The sequence below is a fragment of the Camelus bactrianus genome, chromosome 17 (assembly GCF_048773025.1).
Source record: "Camelus bactrianus isolate YW-2024 breed Bactrian camel chromosome 17, ASM4877302v1, whole genome shotgun sequence".
In the NCBI taxonomy this organism is placed as follows: domain Eukaryota; kingdom Metazoa; phylum Chordata; class Mammalia; order Artiodactyla; family Camelidae; genus Camelus; species Camelus bactrianus.
Genome location: NC_133555.1, coordinates 35,270,239 through 35,295,338, shown reverse-complemented (window position 1 = coordinate 35,295,338; position 25,100 = coordinate 35,270,239). Strand labels below are relative to the sequence as shown.

General features: G+C 35.6%; 1 protein-coding gene across 2 annotated transcripts in view; it reads right to left on the bottom strand.

Annotated features, from left to right (window-relative positions):
• Window positions 1-25,100, bottom strand: part of SMARCC1 (SWI/SNF related BAF chromatin remodeling complex subunit C1) — a 136,861-nt gene that overhangs the window by 38,765 nt on the left and 72,996 nt on the right. For both annotated transcript variants that reach the window (XM_074344997.1, XM_074344996.1), the window contains exons 20-21: window positions 18,488-18,746; window positions 17,634-17,795 (exon numbers count right to left, since the gene is read on the bottom strand). In XM_074344997.1, the coding sequence (XP_074201098.1) occupies window positions 17,634-17,795; window positions 18,488-18,746 (421 nt within the window). The remainder of the gene's footprint in view (window positions 1-17,633; window positions 17,796-18,487; window positions 18,747-25,100) is intronic.

The window sequence follows — 25,100 nt, the reverse complement described above, 5'->3', positions numbered from 1 at the left end:
GGTTTAACTTACCAGAAAACTGTTAATTTTTTATACTTCCAGGAACCTAATAAAAGAGTGTCAAACTATATAAAGCAAAAACTGACAGAGGGGTAAGGAGAAAATGAAAATGTACAAAACAGTGGGGAACTTGAACATACTTGTCTCAACTAAGACATACAGTGGACAGTTCTAAAGTATACATGTAGAATTCTACATCCACCAGTTAAAGAATATATATATATATGTGTGTGTGTGTGTGTGTACGTATATATATATATAAACTTCAAACTTACATGGAACATTTAAAAACACTCATTACAAATAAAGTAATAAGCTAGTTTTCACAAAATTCAAAAAGTCAGTGACATACAGACCAAGTTCTCAACACAATGCAATGAAATTAGAAGTTTAAAATATAAATTTCTCAGTGGTTGGAAATGTAATTTTGAAAATAAGTAAAATAAACACTTAGAGGGAAATATAAAGCCTTCTTACACTTACCTTGGAAAAGAAATAAGGGTTCAAAGTTTATAAGTTGTATGTAAGTTCTGCTTTATAAGAAAGCAGAAAAGAAAAACAACACAGGAGGGTAGGGAGAAAAAATAGTAAGGAGAAAAAAGTCAGAAGCAATAATAATAATAATAAAAAAAACCCCAAACACAAAACAGAGTTTAAAAATATACAATAGAGACACTCAATATATCTCTTCTGTGACAGATCAAGAAAGGAGAGGGAAGGCACAAATTAGTATTAGGAAAGGAAGAAAGGCCATAACTATTGTAAAGCAAAAGTGAAAAAGGAAGTGATGGCAACTTACTGAAAAAGAGAAAATATGTGCAAACATGACTGATAAGGGGTTAATATCCAAAATATATAAATAACTCAATACCAAAAAAACAGACAATCCAATTAAAAAATGGGCAGAAGACCTAAATAGACATTGTCAAAAGACATACTGATGGCCAAAAGGTACATGAAAAGATGTTCAACATCCCTAATTACTGGAGAAATGCAAATCAAAACCGCAATGAGATATCACTTCACACCTGTCAGAATGGCTATCATCAAAAAGACCAAAATAACAAGTGCTGGTGAGAATGTGGAGAAAAGGAAACCCTAGCGCACTGCTGGTGGGAACGTAAATCAGTGCAGCTGCTATGAAAATGGAGGCACCGCAAAAAAACTAAAAATAAAACCACCATATGATCCAGCAATTCCACTCCTGGGTATGTATCTGAAGAAATGAAAACACTAATTTGAAAGATACAAGCACCCCAATGTTCATAGCAGCATTATTTACAATAGCCTAGACATGGATCCAACCTAAGTGTCCATCAATAGAAATGGATAAAAAAGATGTGGTGCGCACACACACACACATACACACACAAAATGGAATATTACTCAACCATAAAAAAGCGAAACTTTGCCATTTGCAACAACACAGATGGACCTGGAGGATATTATGCTTTATGAAATAAATCAAACACTCTGTGTTATTATTTATATCTGTAAACTGAAGATTAAAACAAAGGAATGAATATAATAAAAGAGAAACCAGACTCACAGACACAGAGAACAAATTAGTGGTTACCAATGGAGAGGGAAGGGGGAGGAGCAAAATAGGAGGCTGGGGATTAAGGGGTACTAACTATTATGTATAAAAGAAATAAGCAATAAGGATGTATTTTACAGCATAGGGAATATAGCCAATATTTTATAGTAACTGTAAATGGAGTATAATTTATAAAAGTATTAAATCACTTATGTTGTACACCTAAAACTAATATATTGTAAATCAACTATACTTTAAGAAAGAGGAAGTGACAAAGTGCTCTGAAAAACTATGCCAAATAAAACAGAAAAATTAGATTAAATGAACAAATCATTAAAAAATTTACTAAACAGATTCAAGAAGAAAAAGAAGTATAATAAATGAAAAACTGAAATAATGTTAAAACTTAAACAAAACACCACAGGTCCAGATGTTTTTATTGGGGAATTCTATCAAACTTTTAGGGAAAAGATGATTAAAATTTTACATAACCTTTTCCATTGAATAGAAGAAGAGGGAGTATGTCCTAACTCATTCAGAGGCCAGCATAATCTTGATTCACAAATCAGACATGGACAACAGATAACAAAAAGGAGGCCACAGGCTAAATCTTATTCATAATCACAAAAGAAACACTCCTAAGCAAAATATATGAAAACAGAAAACAGTAGCATATAAAAAAGGCAATATATTAAGGCAAAGTAATATGACAGTAACAGAAAGGTGATTTAACATTAGTTAAGCCCACAAACTTATTAGCTCATATGCACAAAAACTGATAAAACTCAGTATCTTTCATGATAAGCTCCTGGAAAACCAGAACTAAAAGAAAAAGCTGGAGTCCCCGAAAGACTTACCAATGATCTTAAAATAAATGTCATTCTTCATGGAGAGATGCCTATAGTATTCCCTTTAAAATTAAGACTAAGAATGGATAACTATTACTACTTTCCTTCAATACTACCATAGAGGCCATAGCCTAGGTAGTCAACTAAGAAAAAGAAATAAAAGAGGACTAGAAAGGAAACAGGGACGATCTGCAGAGAATAAAACTGCGCACCTAAAAGAATCTAGAGAAAAGTTACTTAATAACAGAGTTTAGTAAGGTGGTTAGCTATAAAATTAACATACAAAATCAACTGTATTTCCATATACTAACAAAATCAACCCTAGATAAAGACATATGAAAAAATAAAACTTGAATGACTTCTAATCACAACACAAAAAATGCCAACCATTAAAAAAAAAGACAAAAAACTCTATCAAAATCGAGCACTTCTTTTCATTAAAAGATGCCAAAAAGAACAAGTAGCAAAATAAGAGAAAACACATGCAGCACAGTAACTACATTAGTACATAAGATTTATAAAGAAAAACACTACAGCAAAGTGAGAAAAGATAGGAATAGTTGTTTTATAGAATGATGTATGATCAATAAATTTAACGTACTCAAATTAGTTACCAGAAATGCAATTTAAAACCACAAGGGTATGTCATTTTTACACACGCTATGTCAGGCTTAACACTTAGGAAGTGTTGGATCAAGTACTACTGGTCAAATCTGGGGGAAAAACTTGGAATTTCCTAAAACAGTGCTACTCACAGGAACAGTCTACAACAAAATAAGGAATTAAGCAAGAATATTCAAGGTTTGATGTTCAGAAATGTTCAATGCTCTTTCTCCTTTCCTTTATTAAGAAATCCACCTTAGGGAAAAAATGACAAATAAATAGAGCTTAGTGATACAAACTCCTTAACTCGAGGTGGCAAATGGTCTACCAACCACACTTCAGTAGCACTGCATCTAAGCAAAACCCTATATGCATAAACTGTGAGGCATGTACAAGATTGTATATGAATGTCTGAAAGAGAAAAACAGGAAACAATTCACACTGCCCATCCAATAATAAGAGAAGGGATAATTAAACTGAGTTATAATCACAAAATAGAATACTTCACAGTGGTGGAAATAAATTAACTATGGTTACCTCGATAATGTAACTATGTCAATAAATACTGAAAACCTAATATTGAGTTTTTAAAAAGTCTTAGAACTGTAAATATATCATGTTTTCTAAAGCTTAAAAACAAAATTATATCCAACATATATTAAGTACATCTTTGTGATTTAAAAAATTGTTTAAAAAGTAGTTGAACAATATTCAAAATTTAGGATTCTTCTTTGTGTTGTTTTCTTTTTGGGGGGGGAGAATTAGGTTCATTCATTCATTCATTAACAGAAGTACTAGTGATTGAACCCAGGACCTTGTGCATGCTAGGCAGGCACTCTACAACTGAGATATACCCTCACCCCAAAATTTAGGATTCTTAATGCTGGGAGTGGGAAGGTTAGAAGATGAGGTAAATGAGGAACAGAGAAAGAAATTATTGGTAATGTTCTAATTCTTCCTTTAGATGAAATATGTAACATGCATTAAGACAAATTAAAATATAACAATAAAATGATCTGAACAAATATCAAATGCGGATGGAGTTTTTTAAACCCCAAAACTTCACATTACTCTTAAATAAATGTGCATCAGGCCACCTTTGCGGAGTTAGCTTAATTACATGAACAGATAATTATGTGGGAGAAATTCAGTATTTTTTTTGATAAAGACAATCTGCTTTTGAAATAATTATCCACAATCTACAGCTCTGCATTCTAAAAAGATTACACACTCACTCTGCTCTATTGTGAGGCAAGTCAAATTTGATACCAACTCTTTAATTAGCTATGAATCCAAGATGAACAGTTACATAGTATTAATGTCTATTCATATAATGATGGTGCAGTTAAAGACAGACCCTCTATAAGGGGGAAAACCTGAAGATAAGTGCTTAGACTTTTCAGTAGATGTCTAATAAGAGTTTAATTATGAGTTGTGCATTTCTCAAGATGCTACGTGGAAGCCTGTAAAGTGGTTTCTATTCTATAAAACATTTTTTAAAGCTATTAGACATCCTCTTAGGAAAAGAGAGGGGAGGAAAAACCAGCTTGCCTTTAGTCTGAATTCTGGTTGGAACTGTAAATCCCTAAGAAGTTGCAGCCACTCACAGATTCTTCACGTTATCTTGTTGGTGATGATAAACTAGAGGATTGAGACTCCTTCCCTACAAATGTATGGTCTGACCCTGTCTGCAGAGTTAATCAAAGAGGATACCAGAACGAGTAAAAAAAAATTCACAACTTCAAACAAGAAGGAACATAACTAGTGAGCCATGTGCCAAAGACAAAAAGGAACAGGAAGTAAAAAAATCAACATAACAATTTATAATTTGATCTTATGCTGTAGAACAGGGGTTGGTAAACTGTCTGTAAAAGGTCAGACAGCAACTATTTTCAGCTTTGCAAGCCATACATCCTTAGTTGCAGCTATTCAACTCTGCCACAGTAGCATAAAATCGGCCACAAAAGTGCTTGAAAATGAATGAATGTGGCTGTTCCAATAAAACTTTATGGACATTGAAATTTTAAAATCATATAATTTTTACATATCACAAAATATTATTCTTTCGGTTTTATCTAACCATTTAAAATTGTAAAAAATCATTCTTATACACTGGGCTAAAGAAACATAGGTGGAAACCTGGATTTGGCCCAAGAACCAAAATTTGCTAGCCCCTGCTCTAGAAAAAGAGGTTGAGTTCTGGATCCAGACTGCCTAAGTTCGAATCTTGTCCCCAGGATTTACTGGCTCAAGTAACTTTCGGCAAGCTACTTAGCTGACAGGGGCCTCAGTTTGCTTATCTGCAAAGGGAGAATAATAATATTACCTTCTTCATAAGGGTAGTGCTGAGGATTCAATTAATTATTTCATTTAAAATGCTAATAATCACCTGAAATTTTTACCACCTGGGCCTTTACAGAAAAAACTTGCTAACCTTTGTGATAGAAAATTCATACTAATATGATAGTCCTCTTTATGAATAAAGATACTCTGGAGATGTCCAACCCTCAAGGCCTCAAGTTTAATTCTGGGAATTGAGTGAGGGATACTGGAAAACAGGAGATGTGACTAGAACCCATGAAAATGCCTACCATGGTGGTGAGATGTGAAGGTGACCTCTTATGATCCCTGCCCGAAGGTTTTCATGTCCTTGTATAAACCCCTTCCCTTGACTGTGAGGAGCATCTGTGATCAGTTCCTAACCATAACAGAATACGGCAAAGGTGAAGGGATGGTAGAAGACCCTGTGTTGTTACTGGACTCGCTCTAGAGCCTCTCCTTACCAGACTGATGAGGTAAGCTGCCATGCTGTGGAAGCCTAAGTGGCAAAGAATCGTGAGTGGCCCTAAGAGCAGAGAGCAGCCAGCAAGCAATCAGGGCCTTCAGTTCTACAACTGGAATGAATTCTAAAGTAAATGAATTCTGAGAACAGGTGTAATTTGGAAGTGGATTCTTCAATGGTCAAGCCTCTAGATGATGTGAAAAATCTTTTTTTTTTTTTTAATTTAAGTATAGTCAGTTTACAATGTTGTATCACTTTCTGGTATACAACATTAGTTCAGCCATACATATACATACATATATTCGTTTTCATATTCTTTTCCATGATAGGTTACTACAAGATACTGAATGTAGTTCCCTGTGCTATACAGTATAAATGTGTTTATCTATTTTATATGTAGTAGTTAGGATCTGCAAATCTCCAGCTCCCAATTTATCCCTTCTCCCCTGGTAACCATAAGTTTATTTTCTATGTCTTGGAGTCTGTGTTTGTTTTGTACATAAGTTCATTTATCTTTTTTTTAGATTCCACATATAAGTGATATCATATGGTATTTTTCTTCCTCTTTCTGGCTTACTTCACTTAGAATGACAATCTCTAGGTCCATCCATGTTGGATCCAATGCAAATGGCATTGTTTTATTTTTTATGGCTGAGTAGTATTCCATTGTATAAATATACCACAGTTTCTTTATTTAGTTACCTGTTGATGGACATTTAGGTTGTTTCCATGTCTTGGCTACAGTATATAGTGCTGCTATGAATGCTAGGGTGGATGTTTCTTTTCGAATTAAAGTTTCCTCTGGATATATGCTCAGGAATGGGATTGCTGGATCATATGGTAAGTCTATTTTTAGTTTTTTGAGGCATCTCCATTCTGTTTTTCTTTATGGCTACACCAAACTGCATTCCCACCAACAGCGTAGGAGGGTTCCCTTTTCTCCACAGCCTGACCAGCATTTATCATTTGTGGACTTTTGAATGATGGCCATTCTGACTGGTGTGAGGGAATATCTCATGTAGTTTAGATTTGCATTTCTCTGATAATTAGTGATTCTGAGCATTTTTTTTCATGTGCCTAGTGGCCATTTGTACATCTTCTCTGGAGAACTGCTTATTTAAAGCCTCCAGATGAGAAAGCAGCCAAGCAACCTCCTTGATTGTAGCCTTATGAAATCCTAAGCAGAACAAGTTAGGTTGTGCATAGACTTCTGACTCACAGAAACTATGAAACAATAAATATATTTTGTTTTAAGCCACCATGTGGTAATTTGTTATGCAGCGAGAGATAACTACTATATCTACTAAATTTCTGAATGAACCTCAACCAAGGGTAAGAAGCAAATTAGCTAGCATCCATGATAAGACTATCTTCAGAGACTAAAAATAGGAAATGGCATTGCCAGTCAGGTTCCTCTGTCTCTTGCTCCATCTCCTACAGATTCAGTATTGATAACCTCAAATCACTTCTGGGCCTCTTCCCCATTTTCCCCATCCCATCAAACCTACTTTAGTTCTAAAGATATGTGTCTCTTTTACCTTTCTTTGAATGCTGAGCTAAGCTCCTGTTTCTTCTCATACATCAGTCTAGAGCTATTTCCTTCCCGTCACCACCCCTCTCTCCTAGCTTTTGCAATAAAGGGCTTTTTAGTCTAGTAATAATACGGTTAGCAAAACCAGAATGAGGAGAAAATAAATAAAACCATTTCCTAAAAGTTTAGGGAGCTGGGAAAGTTAGTTTTGAGGAGAGACTTAAATGCTTACAAAATACCAGCCTTTTAAAAGTATATTATGAGTAAGTAATGAAGCCCCCTGGAACAGAACTATGATTATTTGGTGGGAACAGTCTCCATTTCCTACATATCATCTGTAAACTGCCAGCCGTTATTTTCTACAACAGAACCATGTTATTTCTGCTCTCTGGTGATTTCTCAATGACTACAAGGTAAAAGTTCTTCAAAATTCAGCCCCACACCTATACAACTGCACCTGGCCACAGTTCCCACTCCCCACAGACTGCTTGGTATTATTTTCAGAATATGCCACCTATGTTCTTTCCTTTTTCCTTTTTCATTATTGTTTAAAAGGTCACCTTTGTGAAGTCTTCCCTAACTGACTCAAGCATAAATAACTGTTTCTTCCACATGTCTCCACCTATAGCTCTATTTCTTTTTTATAATAATATGCCCCCCATCAAATGAATATTCATCAAGGACAGGATGTTTGTTTAATTCAGTGACTCACAAAATGTGGTCTAGGTACCCTGGAGGTTCCCAGGGTCAAAACTATTCTCATAGCAACACAAAGATGTTATCTGCCTTTTTACTCTCATCTCGCACTAGTGTGGAGCGTGGCTTTCCAGAGGCTGCATAAAGTCAGCTATAGAAAAGTGGACTTATGTATTACTGTGTTTTAGAAGTTTCCCAGCTTCAATTTCTAATACAGTAAATATCAATAGATATAATCCAAACAGATAAGCATTTTGGATTCTTCATATTTTTAAAGAGTGAAAGAAATCCTATGACCAAAAATTTTAGAACCGTGAGTCCAAAAATTTTTGTCTTCTCAGGGAAGAATAGAATGAGGCCCATGGTAGGAATTCATTCAGCACTTCTGGAGACTAATCATCTCATTCCCTGAATGGCAATATACAGTCTAACCAAGCTCTGAGCCTTGTATCACACTCTCTGTATCTAGCTCCAACCTACCTCCATAGGCTGCTCTCTTTTCCCGTCCTTACTTGAACTTTGTTTTATGAGCAACCTGGTTTACTTCCCTTCTTTGAACAACCTTCCATTTCCATCTCTGTGCCTTTGCTCACATTGTTCTACAGGGTCGAATACTGTACTTGCTCCAAACTGGCTCAGTGACATTCTAAACCTCTTTTTCAACATTCAGCTCAAATCCTACTTTCTTGTGAAGCCCTCTTCAGTCTAAAATCACATATCCCATTGGGTTCATTCTTACAGCACTTCCTATGTACGGTGCTCCTTGAACAATTAATATACTTCATTGTATCGCCAATCCTCCAATACTGAATTATTTTTCCATGTATATGGAGCTAGTAAGCCCTAAACTCTTTAGGAAATGGTTTTATTTATTTTCTCCTCATTCTGGCTTTGCTAACCATATTATTACTAGACTAAAAAGCCTTTACTAGACTAAAACAGCCCCGATTATCAGAGGGTATTACCTGTGTCATCTTACAACTGCACACAGCAAGAGAGCTAAATCAAGTAACCGCAATACCTGATTTGACATAACAGTCCCTAAAAGTCAGACAATTGTATTATATAAGGGAATCCAATTTCTTCCTCAAAATTCACATCCTACCATCTAGTAAATATTAGCCAGTAGGCAAGTCCCTTAAATCCTAGCTAGTCCTTGGAGGTTAAATGTCCCATTATGAGATGCTCAGAAGTTTGAATCTATATTTCAATGCCTCTTGAAATAGATCTGAAAGAGCCCTTCAAATGTAACAGTGACAAAAAGAGAAGCACACTCCACATGACACGGTCTAAAGATCAAATAATGATCCACTGTTTTGTTAGGTTCACTAGCCTTGCATATTTTCACACATTGGTGTTTTATAAGTATCCGATTTAAAAAATGTTATGGGAATCCTCAGTGTGAGAAGAATGAGGCTATTTATATGCTATGTTTAAATGCTATGAATAGTATCTGAGGCAAGAACTGCAACAGTTATTTCTGGGCTTTATGTTTCCAGAAAGTGACCTTTTCAGTACTATTATTGTCAGGATGCTCTTCTTAATCTCCTGATGGACTAGAGACTAGATCTTAACCTTCCTGAGAACTCAGACTGATGAGTTGGGTTCTTCTACACAGAGCTGTGACAAACGGCTTGAGACGCACTCCTCAGACTCCTGTATTCCACGAGAAGTTAAGGAGCTCGGTGGACAATCCACTCATTGACATAAAAAAGATTTTTTTCTAAACATTCTGTTTGTGATTCAATTTCCCTAAAAGCATGGTTAATTATAAGCAAAAAGCATCAGTGAACTCAACCTCTCAAACTTCTCTAAACCAGAATTAAGATACAGACAGTAAATCTATTCAGTAGCAAAATAAAAACAGAAACAAAACCCAGTGCTTGAGGTCAGGAAATACAAGTGGAGGGTATAATAATAAGTCTTTGACAGACTCCTGACTGGCCCTTGAATATACATGCATATTTCAGCTCTCTGGGGGGAAGGGCTGATGACCTAGAAGGTGCTAAGTTACTGTATTATGACATTTACGTAGCAGAATGTCTTTATTCTTAGGAGATGCACATTGAATTATTTAGGGGGTGCAAAGAATCATGATGTCTACAACTTACTTTGAACTAATTCACCAAAAATAATAAAATGAAAACTTTAAAAAAATTCCTAGATAGATAAAAATGACAAAAAGGAACCTAACTGGCAGGCATATGAGATTTCACTGTGATATCCTATCAACAGTTCAGTATGTTTGGCTACAAGTAAACAGGTTATCAGAAAGACTATTTTGTTTCGTCTCCAGGTCAAGTAAAAAATTTTTTAATGAAGCTCCTTAAAAGCCTTAGTGATAAAGTGAAAAAAAACTTTAATATTCAAACATATTACGTAAGTTATCTGAAAAATAAATCAATTTACTAATTCCTAAATGAGGTCTATTCTCAATCTAATACTTAGAATAAAACTTTAAAAAATATAGGTTAGACCTTGACACTCTTCTGCTTAAACCCCTTGTTAGGCTCCACCTCAGAGTAAACACAAACTTTACAACAGCCCACAAGGCCCCTCATAATCTCCCTCAACCTCTTCTGCCCTGCAGTCCAGCTACTTGTTCATGATTCCCCTTGCTGTTCCTCAACTATGCCAGGCAGCTCCTGTCCAGGCGCCTGTAGACTGGCTGTCCCCAATACCTGGAACCCTTTAACCTTAGATATCTACATGGTTCCCTTTCTTGCCTTCCACTTAAATCTTAGTTTATACTTCAACCGTACTTTCTTGGAGAGACATTACCTGACCATTTAAAATTCTAATTCCTCACACTTCATTCTCATCCACAGATCCCTGCTCTATTTTACACCATACCAGCTACTAGCCAATATATTCTTTCTACATATTTACATTTAATTCATACATCCTAAGTTTTACATATTAGACTCCTGTCCACCTCCCACCTCTAAAATATAAAGTCCACAAGGGCAGGGATTCTGATCAGCTTCCTTCACCAGGATCCGAGTACCTCGAACACAATGAACTGTTATAATAACACAACCTTATTTAGTCTTATTTACACTTATGCGTTAAAAGGAAAAACAAAAGCAATCTAACTTAAAACTGACTTCCCATCCAAGAATGCTTATATAGTGTATTCATACACTAAATCACACTGAATTTTGCTGTGCATTTCTCAGCACTTAATCTTGTATAGATGAATCATCCACAGCCACTCTTCCCCGTGTATCTGCCTGTCCCCTTATGTAGACCCGAGGCTTTTGGGAAGGTCTGGGTCTTTTCGTATCACATTGGCCATAGAATATAAGGCAGTATGGTACAATGGAGCTAGTAAGCCCTTAATGATCCTTGTTCAATGAATGAAAAATAAACAGGCATAGCTATGTGTTTAACTCCTGGCACTGTGCTACAGCAAAAAGAGGTTGAGCTTTGGGGCTAGAGATTCTTACAAGTGTGCCAATGTAACCTGCCAATACCTTAGTTTCCCTGCTTTATTAAAAAAAAAAAAAAAAAAAGATGCCACTTCCTCCAAATGGCTGTCCTGAAAAGAACCTCAAATGACGAAACAGAAAACACCTACATAATGTGTGACAGATGACTACTACGAAAGAACTGTTGGTTTCCAATAATTTCTAAGCAGTGTTTAAAAAACGTTTTTCATTTCTTTTGTCTTAACTGCTTCTATCTCCCCCTGTAACTCAGGCAAATGAAACCTCATAATATTTTCAAGTAAAAAAAAAAAGTAAGTCTCAAGTATCACTACTACTTTATCTCTTCCTAGAATGGTATCTGGCCAAACAAAAACAAAATACCATACAAATTTAGAGAAATCAGTAGAGGATAAATTGAAGAAATTCCTTCTGATAAGCTAACACTTATTTCCTAAATAATTCCCATGAGAAGTCTAATAAATGAAAATAAGAGGTATTTCAGGCCTAGCGTTCATCTATCTTAACTTTTATTTCACCAAATACTGCCCCCTAAATCCACAATAAAAAGTTAGATAGGTTAATGAGAAAAATCCAAAGTCTTTTATTTCATAAGGAAACTTACTTTTTTTCCCCCTAATTATTATTCTACCATACATGTAAGTTACCAGTATAACATGGTAAATTATCACAATAAATCTGCCACCCTAGTATGAGATTATCTTGATAAGGAAAACCTACAAGATTTTATTTCAAATCTGTACTCTAGGTGATAAGGCATTATTTTTGTAATACAAAGTGTTAAGTTTAAATGTAAATCTGACACTCCTGTCTTTGAACTCAAACTTGGAATGCAGGTCAGAAAGATAGGAGGTAACTATTGACTCCCCACTGCAATTCTGCTGAGCCAATTCCATGGGGAGTACCATTTGCTGTTTCCTAATTTATGCTGTTAGTCACAGCTCAATATAAATCACTTTAACTATAATATATAATGGGCCAGCATTAGTTACAGAAGTCTGTTCACAACTCATTCAGAAATTCATATTATGCTAGTATTTTCCTTAACCCTTACTAAACGGAAAGGAGCCAAATTCTGTTGCTGCAACTGGTGAGTATACACCATACTTCAGAGAGGTTACCTGATAGGCTACCTCCAGATAATATGAATGAAATTTACTGTTCATGCTATTCAAAGAATCACCCTTTGTAGCCGCCAATGCTTCCTGCAGCAGTCTGATCCAAGCTTTGCAAACTGTGGAAACCACACATTCACTAATGAATCAGGAAAATCTAGCACCACAGGACTAAGGTTCCTAAATTTTTTTGGTTCTCTTTTAAATCCCACTAAACTAGAAATGGCCAACTTTGCAACCTGTTTCTTAACCACTAATGCTCTATGGTATCATCTACCAAAAATTTTAAAAAAGATTTTACATGTAAAAACATTTCCCTGATTTTCCAAAGTACAGAAACTTCTTTGAATCAAGTAAGAAAGCTTTGCCAATCCTTTTCAATTCTATGACCACGGGGAACCAAAAGACCCTACAAATGAAACACACACACACACACACACAAAATGGGGAAAGGAAGACCTTTCCCAGGCACTCAATAGGCCCAGGTTTTCCTGGCCTGAGCTGGGCACTGCCTCATCATGGTGCAGAATCACCAAAAAGCAACAGAGATGTGGCTTGGCTTGCTAATTTTAGTCTCCATCTAAGAGAAAGGAAAGTAAGTGAAACTAAGAAATACTGTGGATACTTTTTAATTCTAAGGCTTGGTACTCTGGATTAGTAGCCAATATTAAGAACAGTTAGGTCAACAATTCATTCTGAAGGTTACAGTGAGAGGTTTGATTAATCTGAAAATTTGTTTCCATACCTGCAAAATGAAACTGCTAGGTTGACACTTTAAAGAAAGCAGAGAAAACACAGGGGTAGCCCTATGCAAACTCATAGAAACCAAAAGACTAGGCTAGAAGAGACCAGAATGATATCTACTCAAACCACCTAGAACAGAACACCAGGGGTTCAGATGGTATCATCTATGGTGTACTGGCTGGCAATTTAAATTTTTATGTCATATTACCTTTATCCTATAAGAATAAATACAAGAGACAAAAGAAAATTACTACAGTTGAAGAATAGATTATATAAACTTCATACAACTGAGATAAAGACAGAACTGTTAGGCAAGATGATAGGAATAAATCTTTAGATTGAGCTATTCATCAAAAACTGCTTCACAATGAAAAAATTAGTGAACACTGTAACAAACATTGGGAATACTCTACTGATAACTGTATATAAAACAGTATTTTTACCTTGGTGTGAAAATTACCCTCTTATAACATACAGGAACAGTTCCATTTTGAGAAGTCAAGTATTGCTTATGAAGCTACTATATTAAAATTTTACTCCTCTTCAAGATCAATTAAACAAAAACAGATAAAGTCCTTACTAGCAAAAATGTTTTTTGCCCAGTATCACAGACTGGCATAGCTAAACAACACATTATAGAGTATCTAATCATCTCTTTCTTGTTACAGATGAGAGAATTCAGAGCTAATGAAGGTAAATAGCCTTTTAAACTTCTGTGGTTACACAGAGCAGAACCAAAGGTAGAATCATGTCTGCAAAATCCTAAAGTCCAAAAAACAATATGCTACTTATAAGAGACCCAGTTTAGTCGGAAGGGTATAGTTCAAGTGGTAGAGAGCATGCTTAGCATTCACAAGGTCCTAGGTTCAATTCCCAGTGCCTCCTCCAAAAATAAACAAACAAACCTAATCACCATCTCCCAAAAAATTTTAAAAAAAAGAGAGAGAGAGAGACAGACCCAGTTTAGATCCAAAGACACAAATAAACTGCAAGTAAATCAATGAAAAAAGATATTCCATGAAAACATAGTATATGTAAGAGAGATGGAGTGTTATGCTAATATCAGACAAAAGACTTTTAGACAAAAAAAGTTACAAGAGAAAAACAAGGACACCATATAATGATAATCATTACATATCAAAAAGATATAATAATTATGTATGCAACTAACAACAGAGACTCAAAACATATGGAGCAAAAACCAGAAGAATTGAGGGAAGAAATACAGTTAAACAATAGTAGTTGGAGATTTCAAGATATCACTTCCAAAAGACAGGACAACCAGAAAAAGAAAAACCATAAAGTTGACAACTTGAACACCACTAATAAACCAGACACACCAAGCATACACAGAATGTATATGTTTACTTATTTATTTATTTTTAAATGAAGTATTGGGGATTGAACTCAGGACCCTGTGTATGCAGGCAAGTGCTCTACCACTTCAGCTATACCTTCCCTTTAAACAATATACTCTTCAACAGCCAGTGGGTCAAAGAAATCATAAGGGAAATTAGAAAATACTTTGAGAAGAACAAAAACAAAAATAAAATATATCAAAACTTATGCAGCAAAAGGAGTGCTGAGAGGGAGATGTATATAGCTATGAAAGTCTGCATTATCTACATTAATAAAGAAAAGACCTCAAATCAATATCCAAACTTCCAACTTAAGGCATTATGAAAGAAAGAGTAAACCTAACCAAAAGCAAGCAGAAGGAAGGAAGGAATAAAGATCAGAGTGAAGATAAACTAGAAAAAACAAGAACAGAATCACCAAAATCAAAGTTGGTTCTCTGAAAAGATTAAACTGCCAAGTCTTTATTTAAATTGATAAAGGAGGGGTGGACCAAATTACTATAATCACGAGTGAAAATGGGGAAACTACTAATCTTACAGAAATAAAAATGAATATAAAAGAACATTATGACGTTTTTAGAAAACAGCTGTACCAAAATATAATTCACATACCATATGATCAATCCATTAAAAGAATACAATTCAATGAATTTTAGTATATTCCCAGATATGTGCAACCACCACCAAAGTAAATTTTAAAATATTTTTATCACCTCAAAGAGAAACTCCATACTCTTTAGCAATCATTTCCCTTTACCCTCACCCCTCCTAGCCCTAAGCAACCATTAATTTACTTTCAGTCTCCATAGATCTGCCTGTTTAGGACATTTCACATAATTGGAATTACATATTGTCTTTTTTCACTGGCTTCTTTCACCCACCATAATGTTTTCAAGGTTCCTCCAATGATGTGGCATGTTAATACTTCATTCCACTTCATGGTTGAGTAATATTCCCATGGTATACAACATTTTGCTTATCCATTTGAGTTGTTTCTACTTTTGGTTTTATGATTTGAGAACTCACAAATTAGATAATTTACAAATTGCCAGAAAGACACTACCTGCCAAAACCATCTCAAAAAGAAACAGAAAATCTAAATAGACTTATAGCACATAAACAAATTAAATCAGCAGTCAAAAAATAAAAAAAAGGGGGGGTGGGGGGCAGCCCAGGACTTGATGGCTTCACACATGAAATTCTATCAAACATTCAAAGAAAAATGAACCATCAATACCTCTCAAACTCTTCCCCCCCAAAAAGAAAGAACAATTTCTAACTCATTCTTTGAGGTCAGCATTACCATGATACCAAAACTGAAAATACCACAAAAAATTAAAAGTATTAATCAATATCCCTTATGAATACAGATGCAAAAATCTTTTAAACAAATTACCAGTAAACCTAAGCCAATAGAATTAAATGGATTATTCACACTGACTAAGTGGGATTTATCCCAAAATGCAAAAGTTGTTCAACAGGCAGGAATCAATTAATGTAACACAACCTATTTATAGAATAAAGTAAAAACACCACACAATCATCTCAATTGATGCATTAAAAGCAGCTAATCCAACACATTTTCATGACAAAATACTCAACAAACTAGAAATAGAAGGGAACTTCCTAAAATTGATAAAAGGAATCTAGAAAAATCCAGCACATAACATCATACTAATGATAAAATGCCAAAAGCTTTCCCCTTAAGATCAGGAAAACAATTTCATTTACAACATTCAAAAGAATGAAATACAAAGGAAAATATTTAACAAAGGAAATCCAAGACTAAAAACTTCAAAGTATTTTAAAGAAATTAAAGAAGACTTAATTAAGTGGAAAAACATTCTAATGTTCATTGATTGGAAGACTTAATATTGAGATGTTAATACTCCCCAAACTGAATGCAAATATAAATCACAATGAGATACCACTTCACACCCAACTAGGCTAGATATTTAAAAAAAGAGAAGGGGAAAGTAAGTGTTGGCGAGGATGTGGAGAAATCAGAACTTTCATATGTTGCTGGAAACAAAATGGTAAAACCACTGTGAAAATAGTTGGGTAATTTCTCAAAAAGTTAAATATAGAATTACCATATGATCAAGCAATTGCACTCTTAGTTATCCAGGAAGCAAAAAACCTATGTTCACCAAGTAACTTGTACATGAATGTTCATAACAGCATTATTCAAAATAGTGAAAAAATGAAAACAATGCAAATATCCACAAACCGACTAATGGATTAGTAAAATGTGGCATATCACTCAAGAATATTATTCAGCAGAGAAAGAAATTAAGTACTTAATTGTACTACAGCATGGATGAACTTTGGAACATTACGCCAAGTCAAAGAAGTCAGACACAAAAGGCCACATATAGTACACTTCTACATGTGGAAATGTCCAGAACAGGCAAATCCACAGAGATGGAAAGCAGATGAGTGGTTTGCAGGGCTGAGGAGAGGAAGAATGGGAAATGACTGCTTAATTGGTATGAGATTTTTTTTGGGGGTGATGAAAATGTTCTGGAATTAGATAGTGGTGATGGATGTATAACATGGTGAATTTACTAGAAGCCACAAGATTATACAAATTAAAGTGTTTAAAATGGAGAATTTTATGTTTTATTAATTTTACTTCAACTTAAAAATAATCCAAAATAACAATAAACCTAAACCTACTCAGCAACATATAAATTAAAATAACCATGAAAATCATTTTTCTGTTTTTATGTCTATATGCTTAAAAACTAGATCTAAAAATGCTCACAACTATGATATTAAGTTATGAGGTAATTTTAAAAATTCTATCACAAAAGGAAGAGATAAGAGAATCACACATTAATGTTTTAAGAAAAACGTTTGTACTAATCATTGTACTCACTTTTGAGTGCAAGCAAACCAAGTTATTTCATCAAGCCAACAGGAAAATGTAGCATCTATTAACCTTGCCCTTGGCCAGAAGTGACTCACCAAGCTTCTCTGGCTCATCGGGCCCCGTGCCAGCAATGCAGCTGCTCTCCAGGCCATAGGTGGGATCCACTTTCCCAGAGGCTCGTGCTGCTTCCTGTACTTTCTTGACATGAGCTTCAACCAGTTCCAATGGTACCTCCTCCCGGACTCGAGAAAACTCCTCTGTTGAAGAACAAAAATGGAACAGTGACCTGGTTTTGCACAAATACTTGCTTCAATGTGAACTAGGAAATCTGACACACATCAGCGTATTGTGTGTAGTGACCTAGTGACCTTCCTGGGGACTCAGTCTGAACTATCCCAGAAACAAGAGGGCCATAGGAGATAATGATGGGCAGTAATGAAATATACTACAGAACTACGTCTCTGGCTAAATTAATTAGAGAGATCTTTACATTTCTGTCACTAACAATCGAAACTGCAGTCCAAATTTTATCTAACTCTGCTGGTTAGATTGATAGTCAAAAAACAAGGATTAAACAACCAAAAAGTCAACAAAGAGTTCTATGGTGTGAGAAAGTTCTAGTTAGAATATGACCTAAGAATGTTAAATGACTCCTTTTGCCAGTGATATCAAATTCCACATCACAAAACATACCATTAAAAACTCCAGTTTTGTCCCTCCAATTCTTAATAAATGCTCTTAGTTTAAAAACCTTGTATTTTAAGCGCTTTAGTTTAAAATGTAACATGGTATTCTTTAAGAGGTAATATCTGATTTTTTGTTATTTATATAACTGAAATGAATGCAACTGCTGATAACATTAAAATATGAGGTAAGGTTAACATGAAGGCAAAATATTAAACCGTTACATAAAATTGTTATGCTGGGGAGATGGCTTAAAAGTCCATACCTAAAGCCGCTTTTGCTGCGGCAGATGCCACACGAGGATCCACCACAGATGCCAAAAAAGCAACAGTGCTCATGACCGGGTTTCCTGACTGACTGAAGGGGACAGGCTGGTAGGCCAGGGGCCCCAGAGAAGCATCTGAATTTTCAAGGTATGGGTCCTCAATGGGAAGCCTCAGAAAGTGGAGGATGCATTCATCCTGAGTGCGACTTCCAACGTGTTCTGACACTTTGTTCCAATCATCCTTATACATCTCTAGGGCCTACGATAGAAAACAACAGGAACTTTAATATCAGGTAACAAGGAAGTAACAGATAATGACATCAGAAGCTCATTCTTTAGACAGGCTTTAAAAATGGTAACGAAAATGGTTATACTGTACATAAGATAAAAGGTTGATTTGATTGCTTTCATTATTAAATTCTCAGTCAAGAAAAATAAAAGGCATGCAAATTAGAAAGGAAAACGAACAATTAGTTTTTATTACTATACACATGGCTGTTTATATAGAAAATCCTGAAGAATCTACAAAAAAGTTATTAAACTAAAAAGTTTAGCAAGGTCACAGGTTAGAAGGATAATAGAAAAACTCAACTATAGTTCTATATATACTAGCAATGAAAAATTTTAAATTGGGGAAAAGTATTTAAAACAGCACAAAAATGAAATACTTAGGAATGAAGAGATTGACGAATGTGTAAGATCAATATGCTAGAAAAAATTAAGCATGCTGAGAAACCAAAGACCTAAATAAATGAAGAGATACACGTGTTCATTCATTAGAAGTCTCAATATTGTTAAGATACCAATTCTTTTCAAATTGAACTACAGATTCAATGCAATCCCATTCAAACTACAAACTTTTTTTTCTAGAAATTAAGAAACAGATACTACAATTTATAAGGCATATACAGTTCTAGTGTTCAAATCTATTAACTTCTCACAGAAAATGCTGAAAAACTCCAACAAATATAGTAAAAGCAGTCTCCACGGGGGAGAGGAATAGAATACTATGAAGAAAACCAGAAATATATGGTGCTGAGAAAGTCAAGGAATGAACTGGGTAAAAAGATGTTTGGTAGCTAACTGGAGTTGCTACTCTCACATACTCCCTCTCTAGAGCCATGATTTTCAACCAGGGGCAACTGAGCCTCCTTGGGGACACAGTAATGTCTGGAGACATTTTTGGTTGACGTAAATGGGGAGGTGCTACTGGCATCTAGTGGGTAGCGGCCATGGATGCTGTTAAGCATTCTACATGCACGTTAAGAGCCCCCACAACAAAAAAACCCCCATCTGGCTCCAATGTCAGCAGTGGCAGGGCAACCCTACCCCAGAGCCTGACTTGCTGATCTACAGTGTTAAGATGAGTTCGCTGTGATGATGATTCTCTCCATGTTCATTCCCTCAGTGAACTCTTAACCCTGGGCTCCAACTGCTGCTCCAGGCTTTCTTTCTGACTGGAGTGGCGGAGGACTCTTCAAAATCCAAGCCAGCAAACTGCCTTACCCATTAAATCCCTTGAAAAACAAGGCTAGTTCTGGGTTTCCTCTGGACAGTCAGTGGCTTTGGGTAGTTCTAGAAGGAACTACTTAAAAAAAAAAAAGGAGGAGGAGGAGGGGAAGGGGGAGGGGGAGGGAGAGGAGGAGAAAAGAAAAGAAAAGAAAAGAAAAGAAAAGAAAAGAAAAGAAAAGAAAAGAAAAGAAAAGAAAAGAAAAGAAAAGAAAAGGAAAGGAAAGGAAAGGAAAGGAAAGGAAAAAAAGCCCAGACTGTAACAAAAAATAAAAATCAATCTATCTCACTAGGGTCTCTAGGGCCAGAAACATAACTGAGATGGTTCTAAGTTTCTGATTATGGGGTAGAGATTTTCTTGACATCTTTTAGTATAGCCTTTTCAAACAAACTTGTTATTTTAAAAAGTTTTTTTTTCCTTTATTCATTTCCTTCAGCCAGAGAAAAATAAGAAAGTTCAAGAAGTTTTTTTTCCAGAATAAAGCTAAGGAATAGTCATACATAATTCAAGCAAGAGCCAGCATCCAGAAAAGCACAAGGCTGAGAAGCAGTGAGTTTCTGAGCCTGGGAACTGACGGTAACATTACATAAGAGGGGCAGACTGAAGAGGTGTATTCAAAACAGAACATGGTGACAAACTGGTTGGGAAGGAGGGGAAGGGTGACATACAGAGAAAAGCTATTAGGAGACATGTTATAATACTATAACACATCTTCATTCCTCCTGTCATCACTAGGGTCTTCTCCACTGCTCACCTGGATTCTTAAAATTGCCTGTCCTTCCATACTTAAATCCATTCTTCTTCCTGCTGCTAGAGTGAAGTCTGTTTCACACAGGACACTATTTCTCTCCTGCCTAGAACTATGTCAGTGTTCATCATTATCTTATGGAATTAAGACCAACATGACTGGGATACTGTTACCTCTTCTACCTCACCTCCCTAATCTTTAATGTTCCAGGATACCCAGATCCCAAAACACTATCCCCAAATAAGTATTGTGCCTATGTAGCTTGTTCTGTGCTAGAAACATCATGTAGTAGAACAAAACACAGGCATCCTGTTCCCAGGAAGCTGTCCATTACATCTCATCCACAGTCACTCCTCTGTGCATGTCTTGTGCTCTGGGTACACCTCAAATTGGGTTTTAATCTGTTTCTGTCACCCATTAGACCACAGATTCCTTAATTGTAGAGACTGTGGCCTAGCCATCTCAATCTGTAGTGTCAGCCACAGTGCCTGAAACACAGTACCCATTAAAATTTGCTGAATTTAACCATAGATGATTAACCTAGGAAAGGAATGTGACTTTTCCAAGACTCCAAGTGGTAAAAAAAAAGCCAAAAACACCTTGTATTACAAAAAAAAAAAAAAAAAAAGCACTTTTCTTCATGACAAGATTTTTATTAGAAGACATATTCATCTAAAGTATAATTCAAAATTACACAGGAAGATGAGCAACAAGAATTTAACATATAGTACAGGGAACTATATTCACTATCTTATAATAACCTATAATGAAAAATAATCTGAAAAAATATATATAACTGCATCCCCTTGCTGTACACCTGAAACTAATATTGTAAATCAACAATATTTCAATAAAAAATAAAATTACACAGAAAAAATATTTATTGGGCTGCATATCACAGATGTATCAAGTGCACGTACACTGTAAGAAAACCTTTGATGCTGCTTACTATCTTTGAATGCTACTGTTTCTACAATCTAGTCACTATAAATACCTGAGAAGTGTATCTAGTGATAAACAAGCATTAATAACCCTCACAGATCTTATTTGCAGATTTTATGTCCACTAATTATCAAACAGAAAATAAATACAAGGCATAAGAAAGCAGAGTAGGCATTAGAATGACTGCAGTTAACCAGGGAGAACCAACACACTCACAGATTCAAGCTGTATCACTTTCAAAGCCAGGGACATTTATAAATGACCAGGAAGAACACTGCAATCAGCTGTGGACTTAAAAGACATTGTGACAGTCTCTTTAAAAAATCCACTTAATCACCATGGAATAGAATGGCACCATCTCTTCTTTCCTTCTGGCACACCCTGATTCTATCAGTGCATTTTCAAACTGCCGTAAGGATTGAGTTACCAGTCTTTGTGGTTTCAGATGTGCATTTTCAGATGGAATACCTGAAATTCTTCACACATTTTACGAATGAAATCTTACTCAAACAAGCCTTCATCTTCTTGATCTAATGCAGTTTTTTTTTTAAGCTAATATCCTTCTTCTCTACCAAAGGATCTTTTCCAAACTGCATTCATCTGTCCAATGTATAGATTCCACTTTGGTTATTTGCAAAATTGTAACTATACTTCCATTATTTATAGTAAGACAATGAACTGAATACAACCAAAGATAACAGCCTGAAGCATTCCAATTAAGAACTGTGGTTTAATAAGAAATCATATCAAATAAGGCCTTTTTAAAATAAGAGGTGCTCTCAAGAATAATCCAGTATGAAGGTGAACCCAGGTACAAGGGTCTCAGGCTGGGACGTTCTGGGTCCCACGGTCACTTCGTCCTGAGTGTGCTCACCAGCCAGCGTGGTCTTGCTAATTCCCTGGTGAGAAGGTGGAGCACCAGGAGGGGGACAGGCGGTGTGTGCCACGCTCGCCCATGGCTGAGGGGCTTGCTTTAGGCAGAGTTTAAGAAAACCCAGGTAGTTTAAACTTAATTGGTTTGGTTTCCTTTATTTTCCTACAGTCCCAATTCACTTATAACCAAATATGGTTTAGGCTTGCTGAAAAGTTAAAAAACAAACAAACAAAACCCCCAAATATTTGGGAAGCTGCCTGTGTGATATACTTGTCCAATAAAATGTTATGATTTGGGGGGGTAAACAATAAATTCCAATGAACTTTCCAGATTTATCTATTTACTAGGGAGAAATTGACTGTTTTTGGTTATAAGTTTAAAATTTTTTCATCTGACTCATGTTCTTAAGCTATTAATTACTGATAAATGATAAAAATAGGAGGTGTTAGTGGTAAACAATGCTGTTGGGAAGCCTTTTATTTCTTTGTGTAAGCACAGACAACACCTGCTGATTCAACTGCATGTTTAAAAGAAAAATCAACGACTGTACAGGTTCCACCTGCAGGAGAGAAAATGCACTATTGTGTAAGGATACTGTGGTTTTCTTGGATATGTTCAGGGTAAATAGTAGCTCAGCCATCCCAGCTCCAGTCTGTGTTTACTATCCACTAATCTTAAATGGAGAATGGGAGAAAACTTTGAGTATCAATGTGAAGCAAGGAAAGAAGTGACAGAAAGACTGTTGTTCCAATTTGTGCTGCACAGTTAAACTTCTCCCCAGAGCCCATAGGTTCTAAACAGTAACACAAAAGTATATTATGTATGTTCTCCTGCAAGTACTGAGAACTGTTAAATTAACATCCATGGCAAATATGACTGGACAAAACAGCCCTGAAATAAATAAAAAGGGGCTCAGAAAAGAAGCTCTCTGCAAATCACTGACACTGACTGGGCAGATGAGAATAAATTGAACTTGGTGGTAAAAACTCAAAAGGAACAAATCTTTTTTGAATTTTGATCCAGAGAGACACAGAGAGAGAGAGAGAGAGATTGACAAGAGAGAACAAGGAAAAGTAAAAGAGGGATGTAAAGAAGAAAATACGAAAATACACCAGTAAAACTTCTGAAAGAACCACAATTGTTGAAACAACTTTAAAACCAAATTAAAGCAACACAGAAAGCGGAACCCAAAGTGTGGTCTGGAGACCCATGGAGCACCATATCTGGGGACTGAGAAACAAAATCATTTTCAGAATAGCATTAGGACATTATTGCCTTTTTCGTTATGTTGACATATGTACAATGGTAAAAAAGTAATGGTGGGTGGACCACTGGCCCCTTAGCATGAATCAAGACAGTGGCATTGGACTATTTTAACCGTCACTTTATTCCTCACTGCCACATACTTGCAAAAGCAAAATGAGCCAACTTAAACATTTCCTTGATGAAACAGTAAAAATTACTAATTTTACTAAATCTAAGTTTCTAAATCCATGTGTTTTTAATGTGCAGTGCTATGAAATGTGAGGTACAGAAGAGGACTAAATATCAACTCTCGAAGCATGAAGGCTGTCTAAAGGAAAAGCACTTGTGCAACCATTTGAGTTTCAAGCTCACATGGCTACTATTTTCACTGAATAACATTTTTACTAGAATGAACGGCTAATACACCATGGTTTTACAGACACAGATATCTGGCAGATATTTTCTCAAAAATGAACAAGGATTCTCAAAAATATCACTCCCAGGAAAACAACTGATAGACTGTTGCCAATGATTAAGTAGAAGTTAAAATTCTGCAAAATATGTATCAGTCATAAGCTCGTCCTACTACTTAAAGGACTTTTTCTAATAAGATTAGTAGCAATACTACCAAGATTTTTTGATATTGTATAATGAACTGTATCAACATTTGAAAGATCTGCATAATTCAGTAAACCAGTATTTTCCAATTTATCAATGAAAGATATGCAATCATACACGGATAAAAGATCCATTACTAGTGACAGAGTGACCAATGGATTCCAGGTGGCAACTAACCTTTAGGAAACTATGAGTGGTCAAGTTTTAATGTAGTACAGGCACACAAAGAGACAATGTGGACAGCTAAGGAAGGTGGAACAAAACAAGAGAAAAGCTAGGGACCTGATGATATCATTGAGCAGTGTAAAGAATCTTGGAATTGCCAATCTGAAGAAATCAAGTTGAACAAAAAACAAATGTCCTGCTGGTTTAATGTACTGCTACTCAGACTTTCTAGTCCATGTAGGCAAAAGCATTTCAAACAGATTTAACAATAAACTTCCTCATTTGGTCCTAATTTAGCTCCCACATTCTATCCACAAATACTAAGTAGTGTCATATAGTCTCCATTTTACCACAACAATTGCTCTACAGCTAAAAACAAATGGTCCTTCTTCAGAAATGGTTGATAAATATGAAATCAAATACTCTCTTTTTCCTACCTGCAGAGCAGAAATAATTCTGAGATCTAGTTATATAAGGATTTGCAAGAATCTCCAAAGACAAGAAGAAACTC